This window comes from Ictalurus punctatus, chromosome 16, assembly GCF_001660625.3.
Source record: "Ictalurus punctatus breed USDA103 chromosome 16, Coco_2.0, whole genome shotgun sequence".
In the NCBI taxonomy this organism is placed as follows: Eukaryota; Metazoa; Chordata; class Actinopteri; order Siluriformes; family Ictaluridae; genus Ictalurus; species Ictalurus punctatus.
The window spans coordinates 6,289,752-6,302,172 of NC_030431.2; the positions used below are offsets into that span (position 1 = coordinate 6,289,752).

General features: G+C 39.6%; 1 protein-coding gene across 11 annotated transcripts in view; it reads left to right on the top strand.

The window, feature by feature from the left end:
* Positions 1-12,421, top strand: part of LOC108276982 (cAMP-specific 3',5'-cyclic phosphodiesterase 4D) — a 194,572-nt gene that overhangs the window by 175,640 nt on the left and 6,511 nt on the right. For all 11 annotated transcript variants that reach the window (XM_017489202.3, XM_017489205.3, XM_017489200.3 and 8 more), the window contains 7 exons: positions 8,824-8,917; positions 9,094-9,269; positions 9,497-9,595; positions 9,694-9,858; positions 10,020-10,119; positions 11,082-11,236; positions 11,328-11,450. In XM_017489202.3, the coding sequence (XP_017344691.1) occupies positions 8,824-8,917; positions 9,094-9,269; positions 9,497-9,595; positions 9,694-9,858; positions 10,020-10,119; positions 11,082-11,236; positions 11,328-11,450 (912 nt within the window). The remainder of the gene's footprint in view (positions 1-8,823; positions 8,918-9,093; positions 9,270-9,496; positions 9,596-9,693; positions 9,859-10,019; positions 10,120-11,081; positions 11,237-11,327; positions 11,451-12,421) is intronic.

Consider the following 12,421-nt stretch of genomic DNA (forward strand, 5'->3'; position numbering starts at 1 on the left):
CTGCAGCAGGCCTATGGCATGTTCACGCAGGTGAGCAGGAACCTTAGACATCTCTCTTCTGCTGTTTTTCAGAGTCAGTAGAAAGGTCTCTTTAGTGTCTTAAGTTATTGTAACTGTGACCTTAATCACCTACTGCCTGTAAACTGTTAATGTCTTAAGGACTGTTCCACAGGTGCATGTGCAATAATTGTTTATGGTTCATTAAACAAGCATTAAAAACTTTGTTTAAACCCTTTCCAATAAAGATCTGTAAAGGTCATTTGGATTTTACAAAATTATCTTTAAAATTCTCCTGAAAAAGGGACATGTGTTGAGTTTAGATCAGCACTTGACCTCATCAGTAATAATAGAGTGATTGAGCAGAGTAGCCATTCCAATCCAAAATGAAAAGCATGTTCACTCATGGCTGGTTATCTAACAATTCTTGTAACACAATTGCCTTGTATTGCCGAACAAAAGGAAAGCTTTCTAGGAACCGATAAGCTGGTTTATACTCTCTAAGCCAGTTTCTTTCTAGGAACCTTAGCAAGTGAAAACGGCATCATTGTTTCGGTAGAGATACGCCCAAGATATCTGGGAACCTAGGGCCTCTGGTGCTGGCATACATACAGAAATGACCCATCATTCTCATTCTCTCTCTCTCACTCACTTTAAATTTATATACTTTATATATTTACACTTTAAATTTATACGTTCTAGTTCCCCTACATTCCACTTTCTTTTTCCCCTAGTTTACACTTCCTAGTCACCATAATTTACACTAATTCCTCAAGGTTCCACATACTAGTTCACCTAGTTTTCACTTCCTAGTTACAATACTTTCCGTTTCCTAATTCCACTTATTTAAACCTTCTTGTTCCCCCAGTTTCCACTACCTTGTTCTCCTATATCCCACATTCTACTTCCTCTACTTTCTACTTACTATTTTCCCTAGTTTACACTTTCCTTCCGCAAACTTACACTCCTAGTTCCACTAGTGTATACTGACTAGCTTCCTTAATTTTCACTTACTAGTTGCCATACGTTACACTTCCAAGTTTCCCTAATTAATGCTTCCTAGGTCCCCTAATTTACACACCTTAGTTCCCACAATTTACACTTCCTAGTTGCTAGCAAATGCTTCTTATCAAATGAATACCATTACACTGTTGCTTACTGTACGTTTTGATATAGAGCAGACACTTTTATCCCTCCTTCATGGTCCATACACATCATGTTGAATGCTGTTTGTTGTACAGTTTTTAACATCCTGTAGTATTAGAATATGCTGTAGGCGTGAAGCTATTTACATTATGGAAGATATATTCAGAGTTTGCATGCTGTAGCCAAGGAGATGGTTACCAATGACTGTTCGCATCATTTCCTGTTTTGTATTACGCAGACACATGTTTCAAAAATTTTTGCTGTGAAATATATTCCATATAACATTTATGCCCTTGCTGATTTAGATCTTTAGATGGTACATATGCTTTGCTCAGTTGCTTTAATTAACATAAAGATCTTTTTCATGATCAGGTGTCGTGTTTATATTTCTGTGGTCATATATCAGGTGTTATATTAAACAGATAATATTCTGTTGAAAATGGTCTTTGTAAACATGGTAAAAAGGTTATTTAAGGCCCTGTCCCATTACCACTGTTTCTTATTTGCACTTCTACATTTGCACGCGCACGCACACACACACACACACACACACACACACACACACACACACAGCCAGAATGATCCCTAAGCATGGCAAAGGATCTATAGATGCATGGTAAAGTGTGTACATAAATATTAAGTTGCTTGTACGTAACAGGAACATAGGATACGGTGTATTGTAAAATTGATTCTACAGTAGAACTACTATAAAGTCAAGTGATAAAACCGAGGTCAGTGGGCACTACATTGCTGAATATAGAACAGAAGACGAAAGTGATGGAGTACGTTGACTTTAGAAATGTGGGTTCCCATAATGAATCAGCACATTATCCGTGGCTTTTCGATGAGAAAAAAAAACATCATTATTGAAAAGAAAATGCTTCTGATTCAGTTAAGTTCAGTAACTTACTGCTTCAGTACTTTTTTCCATTTCAGTTTTGATACCTGATGGTTTAGTCTATTTCTGAGAACACTGTTTGGATCATTGATTTGGATCACTCATTTGTCATTGTAGCATGGCTGCTCTGGACCAATCAAAAGGACTGGTGCTGCGTGGCCCCTCCTCCTCTCCTGCCTGTTTAATATCTGTCCTTAAGCGCATCAAGCATGCTGCTGAAATGCTGGAATCAGCCAAGCACACTGCATTCTGATTAACTGAATACCTACACACACGCACACAAAAACACCCACATAAACTGCAACAAACACGCCCATTCTGTCACTGAGGAGGCCTAGGCACGATCCTACATGCTCACGGTTGCTATGGAAACACAACAAACTGAGCCGCCGGTAGAGTGGGGGGCCAGACAGAGTGAAAACAGTGAGAGAGAGGTCTAGGTCTTCTGTCTCTCCTTCCTACTCATATATTCACCTAGATTAGTAATAAATGAGTATGATTTACAATAAAAGAATTATATTAAGATTCAGAAGAGAGTAGGTGGCGGTTTTGGTGTGATGATTCAGTGAATGTATGACTCAGAAGTAAGACACATATGTGGATATCCCTTTTCAGTGATACTGGGACTCCAATAGACTGCCTGTGCAAGGAAACATCTTAGGCCTTCACCATTTCAGCATTTAAGAGTATACAGGCCTACCCGAGGAGTATAATCTGAAACCTGTTTTCAGACTCAATCAGTATTATTGGACAACTGGCTTTAAATAAGTACTGGTTTTCTAGTTTGTGAAGTTTAGCATGCCCGAAAGTTTAAGGAGTTTATTTCCTGCTGTATAAGTGGGAGTTTTAAGCCAAGTGTCAAGTCATAAAAGATGGTGTTTTTACACACTCCTCTCACATACAGTCCCCTCTGCAAGGCCAATTCTTTTTTTTCTTTTTTTCTTTTGGCTATACACCAAAGACATTTGGGTTTGAGATTAAAAGATGAATGATGATAGATCAGAATTTCAGCTTTCATTTCCTCATATTTATATCTTGTGTTAAATAACAGAACATGGCATCTTTTGTGGAAGACCCCAGTTTTTATGTGAGCAAAAGTAATGGAACAGACAGTCTTAAAGTAAATTAAATAAATAACACTTAATGTTTGCTTGCATATCCCTTGCTTGCAATAACTACAGCAAGTCAGTGACCCACTGATATCACCAAACTGTTGCATTTTTCTTCAGTGATGCTTTTCCAGGCTTGTACTGCAGCTTCTTTCAGTTGATTGTTTCTCCCTTCAGTCTCCTCTTCAGGAGGTGATATGCATGTTCAATTGGGTTAAGGTCTGGTGATTAACTTGGCCAGTCTAAAACCTTCCACTGCTGAGTTGGCAGTGCTTTTTGGGTCACTGTCTTGCTGCATGATGAACTTACTCCCAATTAGTTCCTCTGTATATTGGCAGACAGAATAGATTTCTGAATTTATTCTGCTGTTATGATCATTACATGATCAATAAAGATTAGTGAGCCCATTCCAGAAGCAGCCATGCAAGCCCAAGCCATGACACTACCTCCACCATGCTTGACTGATTAGCTTCAAGGTTTTGGATCATGAGCAGATCCATTCTTTTTGTACACTTTGATAGAGGTTAATCTTGGTTCCAGAACGTTTGTGGCTCATATGTCAGTCTGGCTTTTCGATTCTTACTGCTCATGAGTGTGAATGTTGTTGGTGATGTCAACAACTGTTCTTGTTTTTTTCTTACAATATTTCTGTCATCAGCTGATGTTGTTTTCCTTGTTTTTCAGTGTCTGGGTGTTTAAAACACCAGTGGTGTCTTTCTTTTTCCAGGACATTCCACATTGTATGGTCAGGACTGTATGTACTGTTAACCTTTATGCTGATTTTATGCTACTATGACTTTTAAATTAATTTTGCAACATAAAGTTCATCTTACCGCTGTCTTGCTATTTACTAATATAATTGCATTTAACGAAAAAATATACAGAAACAAAACCTTTTGCATATTCTGGTTTACATTAAGATCCATATTGGGCATATGGTGGCCTAGAAGTTAGCATGTTGGACAAACACCTCAATGGCTGGGGGTTCGATTCCTGCCATGGCCCTGCATGTGCGGAGTTTGCATGTTCTCCCCGTGCTGCAGTGGTTTCCTCCGGGTACTCCGGTTTCCTCCCCATTCCAAAGACATGCATGGTAGGCTGATTGGCATGTCCAAAGTATCTGTAGTGTATGAATGGGTGTGTGAATGAGTATGTAATTGTGCCCTGTGATGGATTGGCACCCCGTCCAGGGTGCTCCCCATGCTCCCAGGGATAGGCTCCAGGTTCCCCGTGACCCTGAAGGATAAGTGATATAGAAAATAGTTGGATGGAGTTATACAATATTATCTATATATTATTATACAATTATATAATATAATATATCTGGTGTTAGGCTACAATTTGTGTGTTGCATGGCTTTTCACAAATAGTTTAAGTCTGGAAACGTAGGATCTCATGAGAGATAAAAATAATGTGCGTTTAAGTCTTTGAGCAAACCTAAACTGTCCTCCTCATCTGCTTTGAGGTAAGTTGAGAACAATTATCACCAGATAGTGGACTATATTCTGCCACTGGATTATTAGATTAACTACCTATGTCTAGCTAGTTACAGCTATAAGTGGAAATAAGTGCTATCCTATATTTCCTATATAAGAGACACTATATTCAAATGTAACAGGGTTCAAAAATTGACATGAACCAAAATCTATATTTTTCCATTCATATTATTTAGTCACTTTTACTGGCCATTGTTACTTAAGTCATAAGAGAAATTGTTTAAAGTTGAAAAATCATTATTAGTACAATTGTACTTCTGATGAAAAAAAAAAAAGGAAAAAAAAAAGAGAGGATGAGATCTTGAGTTAATTATTTGCCAGCAGAGCTGTTATGCTGTTAGCATTACCCTCTACCTCCATTTTAACAAATGCCACACCCTGCGGATTATGAAGCTGGTGGCTTCTTTGTGCCAGGATACAAACCCAAAGCTGTAGAAAAGCAAAGCTGAGCAAGGAGAAGTATAGAGTCAAGCAGAGAGAGAAAGAGAGAGAGAAAGAGATGACCGCAGACCACTCCTCCTTCCAGGACTGTGGCTGAGTGTTGAGAGGCATTCGGGTTCTGCACACACACGCTGTGGTGCAGGAGTTGCTGCCACTCCGCTGCTTCACTTCAGAGTTTTAACCACAAGGAAGGAAAAGCCAAGCCATGGACTTCTCAAAGACGCCGCCGACGGCTTTAATCAAAGCCACCCGAGCTCTAGATGAGTCCAGAGCCTCAGCCGGCTTCAGAAAACACCACATTCCCCTTTTCAGAAAACCACAGAGGCCTAGTGCGCTCTCAAAACAGCTACAGCGGACCAGTGTGCAGCACTTCCATTGTGTTATTGGTACAGTAGTTGGCGGCTTCACCGAAGTGCACTGGGTGCAGACGATTAGGAAACTGTAGGAAAACATAATAGTACCAACTGGTTCAAGCGTAACCATGACAGGAGGTAGAAGTGGAAGCAATTTAGCTTTTATTTTAGAAAATTCATTCTGAGATCATGCTGTCGGTTTGATATTGGCAAACCATCTGATTTGTGTTTAATTAATGATCACTACTCACTCTGGAAATGGCAGCAAAATGCTGACTGATCTGATTCCACTCAGTTTTGTTGAAGTAAAACATGTCATTATAATACACAACTACTAGTCTGTTTACAATATTCACATAAAAGGAGCCAGATGTGTACGAGCGCGTGTCTTACCGTGTGTTGTGAAAGTTAGCATTATGAGATAAAAGGGGCACAGGGGCATGTGCTGTGCACTTTGGGGCTTTATCGTAAACTCAGTTTATTGGTTTATTTCTAGAATATACACTTCTTAGCCACTTTATAAGACTTGCAACATTTGGTAGGTATTCAGGTAGAGAAGATAGCTAATTCATTTTTGCATGCACAGATTTTATTAACGATGCTTCAGGTTCAGTTCATTACCATGCCTGATGAAAATGACTCAAAATCCCTGGTCAGTGAGGGTCCTATAGCAGTCCTTTGTGCATTGCAACAGATGGCATGCAGAAAATAATTGTATATCTACAAAGTGCACATAGATCTACCTGATAAAATAGAAACTCAGTGCTACAGTGAAACAATGCATCCTGTTATACACATGTACAGTAAAAACAACAACAACAACTGCATGCAAGGCCTAACGTTGAGGTGTGTGTGCGTGACTTTTTTTTTTTGTTGTTTTTTTCTAAATTAACATCCTACTCCTGTCTGCTCCTAAAGGAATTCAAACCATTCCCACCCACTCCTGCAGAAACTCTGGACATCCTGCCCGCTCCTACACTTTTCATTTTTGCTTGCAATTATGCACGAATGAAAGTAGTTGGTTCTATTTCTCAAAATATAAGCAATTAAACCACTGTGACCCTGATATAAATAACGCAGTTACTAGAGATTAATGAATAAGCAGCCAATACACATTCATGTTAATGAAATTATCTCACTGGCTGTTCCCGCCTGCCTGAGAGTAAAAAACACTCATTTCAATGACTTTTTTATTTTTTTAAATATTATTTTTATATTTAGGTGACCCTCCAACAGTCCAAAGGAGAACACTGCCCAGCAACTCCAGCCTGATTCATAGTGGCCAGACTCAAATACCACTTTATATGATGTCTGGTCCTGTTGTTTAATACTTATACCTTTATGTGGCTTCACTGTCCATCCCTGCTTTCAAGCACATTGTGCTCTTACTTTGCATACAGGACCTACATTGACGCAAAAGCTGATAAGAGCTGTGTTCTTCATCAAGCAGTAGCCATACTATACCACGCAGCATTCAGCCACATATTCAAATAAGCCAAAGATGGTACAATAAAGCTAGCTGCTGGCCATGGATTTAATAAAGGGCCTTGTGATAGCTTAATTTGTTTATCAAATGAACTCATTGGTGATGTGCACATGAAACATTCATAGTTAGGTTAAATGAATTCCAGGTGGGGTCTTGCCATCTCCATATGAATGCGCCACTGTTGTTTTTGTTGCTTTGCTTTCATTAGGTTAGCCTCTAATGGTGAATGAGAGGACGTTGTATTCTGATAATTCAGCTTTGATGTGTCGCAAGTGGAATTTCATCTGCAATTTAGATTATCATCAAGTGAAAGATTTACATTTTATAGTCTGCAGAATATTTGTGGATCAATCCATCTGGTGGTTAATAAAGCTGGTATATGTGTTATGAGTTAAGAGACAGGGTAGGAGAGAACGGTAATGGCTGTCCTTAAGGCTTGCACTCCCCCATCAGCATACCTTAACCACTCCATCCCCTCTCCTCTGGTTGTAATCAGTGCTGATTGGTTGGTCGGTGGGCTCGGGCTGCATCCAATACGAGTGCAGTCCCTTATTTGGAAGGTGTCGACAGGACTGATGCTTTTTTTCCCCACAAGCACACCATCCTCCCTTTCCTGCCATTTTTTGCACGGCACAAGCGAGATAATATGATCAACCTGCTCACAGCTAGCAATTTTTTGACGCTTCAGTTTTATCAGAAGTCAGCTGACGCACTTTTTGCCTGAGATAATGAACAAAAGCTGATCTACAGATTTTTATTCTTTATATGTGACTTGGCTGGTTGCGAAAATGCCTGAAGCAAATTATTTGCTCTCTGTCTCATTGGGATATATAAAGGTATGGCATATTGATTCTTCCTAGAGATCTAGAATACCATTTATCATACTGATTTTAGATCTATCATGCCTGAGAATCATGTTTCATTGCTCTTAAGTATCCTGCATCTGAAAAAAGCTAGTGGGTGTCGTCCTGTGCGATGGTGTTCCACACAGGTTTGACAACCTGTGAATAACAAATCTGTAAATTATACATTTGGAATCTATAATATATTCAAAGGGAAATTCTTATATGGTTTATTTAGTGTTTCAGTCAGAATTATTATTATTATTATTATTTTACTTTATTTCTTCTCTGGTCTTAAAAGAGAGAAATTCAATTTGTGAGCCATCAGGTGACAGAATGTTACTGGTAATTTCAAAAGGAGTAAATTTTGTGTGGTCTAATATCAGTGTCCATGGCTGACTGAATAATAAATTGAGCCGACATTTTTCTCATATATACCTTACAGAAAACCGAATAAAAAAATATTTTTGAAAGACTTGGATACAAGGAAAAGGAGAATATACTGCATTAAATTAATTTATACAATGTTTTTAGTTCTATTGAAATGGTTTACTGACATCTGGTTTTGAGATTATGTAAAATATGGCGGCTAGTTTGGTTCCATACATTCATTCATCTTCAGTAACCACTTAGCCTGGCTTGCAATGGATCCGGAGCTTATTACGGGAACACTAGGCATGAGGCGAGAATACACCCTAGATGGGATGGCAGTCCATCTCAGGATGACACACACACAGAGACACACATACACACACACACGCACGCACGCACGCACGCACGCGCGCACGCGCGCACACACACACACACGCACACACACACACACTCGCACTCTCTCTCTCTTTCTCTTATTTACACCTAGGGACATTTGCAACACAGCCACCTACATTAATGTTTTGGGAGGTGTGACATAACTAAAGAACCAGGAAAACTACACAGAGTCAGGGGAGAACATGCAAAACTCCACATAGACACACATATATATTGTGTTAGAGCCTGTAATACTGTATCTTACCATCATCACTCATTATATTTCTGTCCATGTTTCTTTGCTCCAGTTCAAGAGGATGTTGAACAGGGAGCTCACCCACCTGTCTGAGATGAGCCGATCTGGAAACCAGGTCTCGGAGTTCATCTCCAACACCTTCTTAGGTAATTCGCACCATCAAACCAAGGTCACGTCATCAGGTCCCAAAGCACTACACACTTATGAACAATAGAATAATGTGTATGTTAACATCTTTCCTTAGTGAAATTTTCACATGGTGGAGGCAATAGGAAATTTATTGGTGCACTGATTGCACTGCTCTCTCTGCTCTCACTCACAGACAAGCAACATGACGTGGAGATGCCCTCTCCACAGACTCAGAAGGAGAAGGAGAAGAAAAAAAAGCCCATGTCACAAATAAGTGGTGTGAAGAAACTAATGCACAGTACCAGCCTCACCAACTCTAACATCCCTCGCTTTGGCGTCAAAACAGATACAGAAGACTCCTTAGCCAAGGTGAAATATTGAGGGTTCATTCATTTTAGAGTGCGTCTTCAATCACTCAGTGTCCGATCCAGAGATAGGCCTTCAATAGCTTTAATTGAATTCGGATTGGATGAGGATATACAGTAGAGACCTACTGTGAATATACTGTACAGTAGTTCTGACCTTGTAGGAAGGTCGCTGTTCCATCACATAAGGCATAAGCAGATAAAATAACAAATTTTTTAATTTCATTGCAGGAACTGGAAGACGTAAACAAATGGGGCCTTAATGTTTTCAGAGTCACAGAGTTTTCTGGAAACAGGCCGTTAACAGTGATGATGAACACAATCTTTCAGGTAAGATCTTCCTGAAAATCCACTCCCTATCCGACTGCTTTATACTTCCTGTCAAAATCTACAAACTAATTTTACTGCTATTATCGTTCTCCCACCAGGAGAGAGACTTGCTCAAGACATTTAAAATTCCATTAGACACTTTTATAACCTACCTGATGACCTTAGAAGACCATTACCATGCAGACGTGGCATATCATAACAACATTCATGCTGCTGACGTAACGCAGTCCACACACGTGCTGCTCTCCACGCCTGCTTTAGAGGTAAAATGGCCAGCAGCAGCCTTTTTTTTTTTTTTAAAGACTTCATAGCGTAGTTTTTGTCCATGAAAACAGAATTAGATACTATGCATGTGAGAACTTGTTGAAGACTTGGGTGATACAGTGTTTCTAATTTTGGGTCTACACTTTTCATCTCCTCACAGGCTGTTTTCACAGACCTCGAAATTCTTGCTGCCATTTTTGCCAGTGCTATTCATGACGTTGACCACCCGGGGGTCTCAAACCAGTTCCTCATTAACACCAGTGAGTATTTTTCTTCATATCACGGACACAAATAGTTCCCTTCCCACGCCTTCCATTATTATTGCATGAGACAAGACTTTGTGGCATTTGAAGTCCATCGCACCTCAGATGTTCCCACCTACAAGCTGTACTTCACATTTAGACACAGCTAGTTGCAAGACAGGAAGTGACCTTCAGTAAACCCTATGGTAAAGGCAAGTTCAATCTGGCTTCTGATTCCTCACAAGGCATTTTCTAACAAATAGAAACTCAGTTGTACGTTCTCGAAGCACGTTTATAAATGGCTCATTGTTGCTGTATCATTAATGACAATTATCATGATCATTAGTGCCACAGTGGGTTTGTAAGCAGGCGATAGCCTCCAGCTACATGCACTGTATTTGTTCTTTTAAAGGAAACAAATGTTTCCTCCGTGTTCTGTGGGAAAAACTTCAGTGACCCCACAGATACATCCACCCAACAAGTTATATGGCCTCATGTGAGGATTTACCCCTCCTTACATAACTGTGACATAAGTGGTAGTGCGAACTGAGATGGTAGATAAGCAAGTCTGGAGCAGAGCTCATCCGCTACCTCCTTTGCATCACTGTCTCTAATCCTTCTCTGACAGTGCCAGAGTGCTGCCATTTAAACAGCTATTTACCAAACACACAAACACACACAGACACTCACCTATACACACACGCAAGAGTCATCTATCTATTGCAGCCTACTGAAATAGTAATATATGGACCAGCTCACTTGCACAAGGTCCTGAAATTTCTAGAAGCAGATTGTCAAGGTGGGAGGACTTATGGTATAACCATGAAGACAAACCTTTTTACTCATGATGATGTAGGTAAATTGTATGGAATTTCCATGAGTGGCAGAATATCTAAATTATATCACAGCCTGATTTACAGTACATGCCTTGGATGACTGAATACCCTTCATAAACTGTATGTTTGTGTATGTGTGTGTAGACTCTGAGTTGGCCCTCATGTACAATGACTCATCAGTGCTGGAGAACCATCATCTGGCTGTAGGCTTCAAGCTGCTCCAGGAAGAGAACTGTGACATATTCCAGAACCTTACCAAAAAACAGAGACAATCGCTGAGGAAGATGGTGATCGACATCGTAAGTGGAGCTGACTGTATGCAGATGAACATGATATGAAATTCAACAATGAAAACAGTCTCAATGTTTTTGTGCTTTTCTAATATCCTAGGTATTAGCCACTGATATGTCTAAACATATGAACCTACTGGCTGACTTGAAAACGATGGTCGAGACAAAGAAAGTGACCAGTTCTGGAGTCCTGCTGTTGGATAATTATTCAGACAGGATACAAGTAAGAACACACTTCATTACTCTGAATGCGTTTGTGCATGAGTATGTTCTTAGCAGATTAAGTAATAGACTATTTGGCCAAAAGTATGTGGACACCTGACCATCACAGTCATGTGTGCTTGTTGAACATCCCATTCCACATTTAGTCTCCCTTTGCAGATACAATAACCTCCACAATTATAGGAAGTCTTTTCACTAGATTTTGGGGCATGGCTGTTGGGATTTATGGCCATACAGACACATGAGCATTAGTGAGGTCAGGCAAGGAAGCCTGGCATGTAGTCTGTGTTCCAGTTAATCCAATAGGTGTTGAGGTTGAGGGCAAACCAAACCTTGAATGGATGGATTGTTGGATGGACCAATGGACAAGACATATTTCTGTAAACGAAATTGAGGGTCAAAAACAGCACTGTAGGAGATACATGCAGTAATATTAAACAAAAGAAACAGTCAGTGAAAATAGTAATGAGTAAAAGAAGATAAACTGAATATGGAAGATATAGGTCATCTGTATTTGCACTCTACTCCTACTTGAAAGATGATGGGAAAAAGCCATTACTCACTTTTACAACAGCACTGTTGAATTCTCAGTTCTGATAGGTTAGAAGGTGTTGATTAGTTTAATATAACAGCAACTCTGACAGTAGTGCCAGCTACATGTTTTATATTCATGCTCTCGTTCTAATATGTTATTGTTTCTATAGTATTAACTTACAAATGGACATGTACTGTATGTCAGATATTCCACATAAATATATTAAAATGTGTGTAATTGTTGATCTGGTGATTGTATTGGAAGGAGTCTCCAGTGTCAGCGCTTTTAACAGTCGGGAGTAAAACTGCAACTTTAACACAGGGAAATCTTTAGGGTGAAAGGCTTTGCTCTTTCTCTGTAACATGACGAGCTGAAATGTTTTTGTCTTATTAACTTCAAGAGAGAATAAAAGAGGCTGGTGAGTTTAAAGCTAACTA